The sequence below is a fragment of the Sinocyclocheilus rhinocerous genome, unplaced genomic scaffold, assembly GCF_001515625.1.
Source record: "Sinocyclocheilus rhinocerous isolate Xijiao unplaced genomic scaffold, SAMN03320098_v1.1 scaffold370, whole genome shotgun sequence".
Classification (NCBI taxonomy): Eukaryota; Metazoa; Chordata; class Actinopteri; order Cypriniformes; family Cyprinidae; genus Sinocyclocheilus; species Sinocyclocheilus rhinocerous.
Window position 1 is genome coordinate 249,172 of NW_015670897.1, and position 7,734 is coordinate 256,905.

At 33.2% G+C, this 7,734-nt stretch overlaps 1 protein-coding gene across 1 annotated transcript in view; it reads left to right on the top strand.

The window, feature by feature from the left end:
* Nucleotides 1-7,734, top strand: part of LOC107734345 (carbohydrate-responsive element-binding protein-like) — a 28,782-nt gene that overhangs the window by 7,830 nt on the left and 13,218 nt on the right. The window contains exons 5-6 of the mRNA XM_016546279.1: nt 1,006-1,044; nt 5,900-6,109. Coding sequence (XP_016401765.1) covers nt 1,006-1,044; nt 5,900-6,109 — 249 coding nt within the window. The remainder of the gene's footprint in view (nt 1-1,005; nt 1,045-5,899; nt 6,110-7,734) is intronic.

Below are 7,734 nucleotides of genomic sequence, written 5' to 3' on the forward strand. Positions count from 1 at the left end.
TGAAAGATACGCATGACAATCGCAGCTTCTGTCGAATCGCGATCTCGATTCCATTTCGATTTATCGTGCAGCCCTACTCTGACTTTAGTTTTGTGAAACTATACTACATAAAACATAACTGCACGAAACAGAAACAGCAGATGGGCAGAATGAGACGCAGATTCACTCACTGACAGCAGGTGGCGCTTATAGAACAGCAGCGTTACAGCGTTTCCTTGGTTACCGCTGTAAACAAAGCAGAGCTGCGCTTATAAATACTACTTTAATATGCATCATACAGAGGCGAGATGAAAAGAAAATACCATTTAAACTATTCTTAAGACAGTCAGTTCCCCTCCGAGATACATTCATATAAACTCCTACTACCCCCAGTTGTATCGCGATTCATTTAACATCTCAACCGATTTGAATCGGCACATATTTGTATCGGTTTTCAATCGGCTCGGGGTGCACAACTGACAAAGCTCTCAGTAGATTTAATACAATCATTCTGTATGTTATATTGATTTATCACTTCAATAATCCCACCATAAAATGTGGATCAGATCACTGACATGATTATAGACATCTTTACTGGTCGGCACAACATGAAAAGGTTTAAATGATTTCTGAACTGCATCCACTACGTCCTGAAATGACCAAGATCTTTGGTTTGTAATGTGAAATTGAATGCAATTGTGTTTCTGAAGGTACTAGACCTGAGCTAGTAAAATCTGACACAAAATTTTTCCCACTGTGTTGAGATACTATTGCAAAACTGCAGGAGCAACTTTGGGTCAAGAACCCAAAGTTCAATATTCACAGCAAGGGCCAGTAAAATCTCTGACCCCAGCCAACCTCACAAAGTGAACAAAAGTGTATCCTCAAAATTCTCAGGTACTGAACCATTGTTAAGATAAGATAAGAGTTTTCCCAGCATTTTAAGGTCAGTTCCTGTTTGATTTGTAATCTCCATTAGGATCGTAAGGCACCGCTACGTCTGATGTATTTTATTGTATTTTTTAGCTTCAGAAGAACAAAGACCTGCTGTCCATGCTACAGAAGGTAAGATCACAGAGATGCTTGACCTCTTAATGCAGTGAATGACAGTAAATAGTCTGGTTTTGCGAATGCTAGTGGTGCAAAAGTTGCACATTTCACATTTAAAGAGATATTTAAACCCCAAAAGAAAAGTCTGTCATCATTTACTCCCTCTATGACCTTCTTTTTTTCTGTGAAGCACAACAAAATATAGTCTGAAGAATGTTGGGATCCAAACATTTCAACTATCCCTTTAAGAAAAGTACAAATACAGTGGTTAAAGTCAAAGTACTTTGATTAAACCAAGTGCTAAATACTGTTTTAGTGTTATGAACAGGCTTCCCATGGTCATGGAAAACCTGGAAATATCAGGGAATATTAAAACTGTGCTTTTTAAGCCATGGAATTTTCTAGAGTGAATATTTTTCTTTCTGATGAAATATTTCATCAGCTAGAGATTGTGTAAAGTAACACTTGCTCAAAAGTAAGCATTGATTATTATTAGAAACAATATTATTATAAGAAATATTATATATTTTGAATGCATAATTATAATGCACTTTATAATGCATTGTATGATCTTATGAATAATTGTAACCACAGCTACAAGACATCGTACTTATCTATTTATTCTTACACCTTTAGAAAGTATAATGCATTAAAACATAAGACAAAGCAAAAAAATTGCAGATTAACAAGGAATCTGCAAATATTATAATGAATAATGAACTATTAATGAAAATATATAATGCATTACCAAGTACATTATGAATCCTTTATAATGCATTATACATAAAATGTTACCAGGACATTTGTTGACTAATAAATATACATTTAAATTTAAACTTACATTTTTTAACTCAAAATATTGGTATCTGGCATACAAAAGGACAGCCAGTCCAGAAATCTCTAGAAAATAATTGATAAACAATCCTAATTCAGTAACCAAGAGCATTCTGTGGATCTTTAAGGATGTCAGTGACCCATACATTTATTTATGTTTTATTATTATGCCTGTTGTGGAAGGTTTAACCAAAATGAAGCTGCATGTTTATTTATATTTTAAATTTAATATCTTTCGCACAGATTTATTTTGTTTTTCAGACATTTTTGAAGGTCTCTTTCATATCTATGGGGCATAATGCAGCTGTGATGAAGGCCTAGTGTAAATCATTGATGAGTTAGTGTAGAGTGTAGCATTTGCTTTAGTAGGTAAGCGGTTCAGGTCATGTTTGCACAGCTCAAGAGCATTTCTATTAATAGTCTCCCCTCAGATTTTGCTTTCCTCAGCTGGTTGAAAAATTAAAAGGATCCACCATGTACGAAAAACGTGAGTAAACGTAAACGCACAAAATCATTTGCGTCACAACCCGTCATACGGATGAGAAAATGAGTCATTTGATTGCCTTCAGTGACTAAAGTGCTAATCTTCCCTTCTGTTCGATGAGGCGGTCAAAGAAACGCACGTTCAGGCTTTAACAGCGTTTAATCAAGTCTGACCCACATACTGCAAGATGTGAATCGGCAGCACTTCTTTTAAATGCAGTTTATTCATGTGCTGCTTTGTGCATATGAATTTGATTTATGATGTGAGTCCTTGCTTACAAATGAAAGTGCTGATGCTTTCGGATAATACTGTACCATAATACCATATTTATATACTGTACCATGGTATTTGCAACGTACACTACCATTCAAAAGTTTTTTCTTTAAGAAATTAATAGTTTTATTCAGCAAGGATGCATTAAAGTAAAGACATTTATAATGACAATTTATAATTACAATAAGAAGATTTCTATTTCTAATAAAGGCTGTTCCTTTGAACTTTCTATTCATCAGATAATCATGAAAAAAGTGTCATAGTTTCCACAAACATGAAGCAGGACAACTGTTTTTTACATTGGTACTAATAAGTAAAAATAATAATTATTTAATAAAGTAATAATGATAATTTCTTGAGCAGCAAATCAGCATATTAGAATGATTTCTGAAGGATCATGTGACACTGAAGACTGGAGTAATGATGCTAAAAATTCAACTTTGATCACAGGAATAAATTACATTTGAACATATATTCAAATAGAAAATAGCTATTTGAAATTATAATAATATTTCACTATTTTAAGTGTATTTTTAATCAAATAAATGCAGCCTGGATGAGCAGAAGAGACTCAAATGTAAAAAAAATAAAATAAATTGAATGGTAGTGTACTTGAAAGATTCACTTCCAAAAAAAAAAAAAAAAATACACCTTAGGCTGACTGGATGAGCAGAAGAGACTCAAATGTAAAAAAAATAAAATAAATTGAATGGTAGTGTACTTGAAAGATTCACTTCCAAAAAAAAAAAAAAAAAATCAGCCTAAGCTGAATATTCTGCTCTGTTTTGCTGGTTTTAGAGAGGTTTTGGACATTTGCAGTACTAATTTGATGGTTTGTGCTTCAGACAGATGTGATGTTACTTTACTAAGTGATCAGATGCACCATTTTCACCTACTGGACCAAAAAACAGATGAAAAAATCCCACTTTAAAGTAGAAACCCAAGCCATATCTGCAGCTATGTCCCCATTAGTCCTGCAGTGCCTGGTGTTGCGGTGCAGTGTGTCAGTGTGCCAGCAGGAGGCAGTGAGTTTGCTCTCGTCCTCCACACGTGAGTGTGACAGCCGCAACTGGGTCAGGAACATAAGAGCCGCTCGCCTTCAATGAAACGGGGAAACCTGGAAAAAAACAACAACTGAGAAATGAAAACATAATGGGATTGGGCTGGGGGTTCCTGTCTTTTACACATTTGCGTTAAACTGCTGTCGTTAAGACCTCACACGTAAGCACCGAGGCCCACGTACACACACAAACACGCTCTAGCACCAATACTATAATTTGCCACCTTTGTGCCACCTTTGTGCGTAAGAAAAAAAGAAAGTGGAAAACAGAACGTAGGTAGTTTTCAGGAAAGACGTAATCATTGCCGCTGCTGTCTTGATTGTGGGTATTCCTATAAATATGCGGCCCGTGCCGAGTCTCAGTGCTTGCAGAGCAGGAAAATCAACAAGACAACAGCTCTCCAGGTATAACAGATGCACTTGGGATTTTTCCAATAAAAACCGTGAGTAGAATGTCAAATAGGAGTGTTTTCTGTATTGTAACTACTTTAAAAAAAAAAATTTTTTTTTATTTGTGTTAAATTCAGCATGAAATCAAACCTTCCAAAGGAAAGAAATCTGATAAAACATTGTAAAACAGCTTCTCGAAAGAGAAAAAAAATGTAGGGCGTAACTTGATTTTGTCCATTAGTAATTGATTGGATCATTGGATCGTGGTCATTTGCTAATTGCTCATGTGAGCGACAGTGAGTAATTTCAGTATCACTGATATACTATCATAATTTTTGTTAATATTTTGAATTCGATTTTATTTATATGTCCTGTTTTCATCAAATTTTTAGTAAACGTTATAGTAATTTTGTGTTTGTCAATTTTTTAAAAATGTTAATCTCTATATAGTTTTTAATTAGGGCTGCACGATTATGACAAAAATCATAATTGTCAATTATTCCCTTGAAATTGTAATTGCGATTATTAATTACGATTATCACAATTTACATTGAATGATGTTTATACCATTGTTTGATGCAACTGCATGCCGTATGTTTATATGAAAATAAACAAGCTGAAAACACTTAACTGAAAAACTTTTAGTGCTTTTCTATAGAATTAAGCCTCAAATGTCAACTCATCTTAAGCACGCAGAATAACATAAGTGGACTTTGAACGATTAATTGCCGCTTTGAACGATTACGTAATTGTGGCATCCGTAATTGTAATCGCGATTAGAAATTCGATTAATTGTGCAGCCCTAGTTTTAGTTTTAGTTGATTTAGTTATTTTTTACTTAAAGTTAAACTAAATGGGAATGAGAAATGTTGCCTTGACAACTAGCTGAAATAAAATTGGTTAGTTTATTTTTTATTATTTTATTTTATTTCAGTTAGCATTTATTTCAAGTAATGAAAATGTTTTGTTATGGTTCTAGTTTTCTGTTGGAGGTGAGGGATTGTAATTGATTAAAGATTTCGAGGGCACATTAATAAAAAAAAAAAAAGATATGCATGGATAAATAACAAACACTGCAATACTCCAAAAATAAGTTGTTGAATAAAAAAAAGTTGATATTAATTTCATGGTGACATATTTGATTTCTTGGTATCAACTGAACATGGAAATCATAGGCTTCCTTGAACAGTTTTAACTTGCTTACATATTTATTCATCTTATTATATAATGTTGTTTAATTTTAAGTGCATTTCTATTTATTATTATTATTATTATTTCTGTGTTTTCCTGGCAGTTGTTTTGTTCGATTCTGACAGTATGTTTGTTATGCTGCAATCCCTCTGTAAAACAACTGCAATTTTTTTTTAATTCTTTACAAAAAATAACTAGCTGTTTAGTTAATCAATTAATTCCCACGGGATAAAATCAAGTCTTGCTTCTTGTTCAGTGTGTGTATGTAAACTATTTATTTTCTCAACAGGATTTTCAATGCATTTCCTTAAGGCTTCAGACAGAAAATGGCTTATTTGTATTGGACAGATTGTTTTGTGCTTGAATAAGCATTTGCGGCATCTAGTGATTTTAAAATATAAATGCAAAAATGGTCTGAGCTACAGTTCGGTGTTAGTTCTAGTTCTTGTGGTTGTAAACATGGTCTGCCTTAGATGTAGGAACCTTCATTAGTGATGTTTGTTAATGAAAGCATCATATTACTATTTCACATTACTATTTAGTGTTTCTGATGTGATCTAACCTTGATCATTAAGTATTAAAGTTGAGTATGAGCATCGTCCAGACCTGAATGATTCCCCTAATCATGTTCTCCACAGAGTCCTATCAGCAGGACGGGCCTGGAGAAGTGGACCAGTCAGATCTATCCAGAGCCTGAGGCGGCATCAGAGGAAGTGCACATGTTTGACTTGGATTGCTTCCTGTCCGACATCTCAGACACGCTGTTCACCATGACCCAGAAACCCAGTCCCTGGAGTGGAGACCGCCAAAACAGTGAGTCCACCCAGAAATCATTTACTCACCTTCATGTCATTCCAAACCCAGATTCATTTGTATTTTCAAACTTGGCCTGTCAAGATGCAGTGTGCCAGGTTTAACATCATTGATGCTTGTAGTTTTTGGTGCATGGCTTGTAATTAATCACATTGTGCCGATTTTGAAATATGCACATGCATGCAAGGTTTATAGACTACTTTTATCAGGGTTTCTGTGGGTTTTGAAAAGTCTTTTTTGAAAATTCTGCCTTCCACAAATTAAAGCCTTAAAAAAAAGTCTTACATCAGAGTAGAAAGTCTTAAATTCATAAAATCATGGCATTAAATGTTGCATGCACTGCAAAAAATGAACATTTTCCTCAGTATTTTTGTTTTGTTGTCCAATACATTTATCTAAACATCCTTAAATCAAGATACATTTACTTGAGATGCAAAATGAAGATCTTGTTTTTGGAGAAATTGAACAAAATTTATGCTTAAAACAAAAACAAACATCTGTCAGTGGGGTATGAAAACTTGTTTTCCCTTCGAATTAAGTTTTTCTTACATTTTCTGAACCCATTGGCAGATATTTGCCTTGTTTTAATCATAAAGTAACTTCACTTTGATTAATTTCTCAGAAAATAATAATAATGCTTCTAAATGTAGTAGCTTGATTTTTATAAAAATCTTTAGATATTTCAGCTGGAAAACCAGACAAAAATATTGATGATGCACATCATTTTTTGCGGTGTGATCAGGAGGTACAGTAAAAGTTATTTCCATATTTATAGTTAAGCTATTTTCCTTTCTCTGTGTTTTATTTTTATTTATTTTGTAAGATGAATTAAAAAGTAGTAGAGAACGGTTGGAAGTTGTATTTTCAACCTTTTCTTAAAGTCTTAAAAAGTCCTAAATTTACCTTCATAAAACCTGTTTGTGGTGTTCTTTGTCATTTTTGGAGCCGTACAGCACCTAAATGATCATTTTATGAAAAACATAATCATATTGAAATATAATTTTAATAATGTCTTGTTTTATAATTTTATTTCCCACAGAAAAAAGTAAGTCATACAGGTTTGAAATGACATGAAAATACAAAATTTTAAATAAAAAAAATTACTTTTTTAAAAATTTTAAATTAAAAAAAAAATTTAAATAAAATTTTTTTAAATTATTTGGATGATGAGCGTTAATGCGAGATCACCTTTGTGAGTCTCAGTTCACTTGACTGAACTAATACATTTTGTGGTCACTATATATTGATCTTGAAAGGATATTTGGCTGATTTAACAAGATTACAATATAATATGTATCTTTCAGTGACATTTAATGTGTCCTCTGCCTTAAAGGGGTCATATGATGCTGCTAAAAATTAGTGCGAGATCAGCTTTGTGAGTCTCAATTCACTTGACTGAACTAATACATTTTGTGGTCACTATATATTGACCTTGAAAGGATATTTGGCTGATTTAACAAGATTAGAACATAATATGTATCTTTCAGTGACATTTAATGTGTCCTCTGCCTTAAAGGGGTCATATGATGCTGCTAAAAAGAACATTATTTTGTGTATTTGGTGTAATGAAATGTGTTTATGCGGTTTAAAGTTAAAAAAACACATTATTTTCCACATACTGTACATTATTGTTTCTCCTCTATGCCCCGCCTTCTGAAAC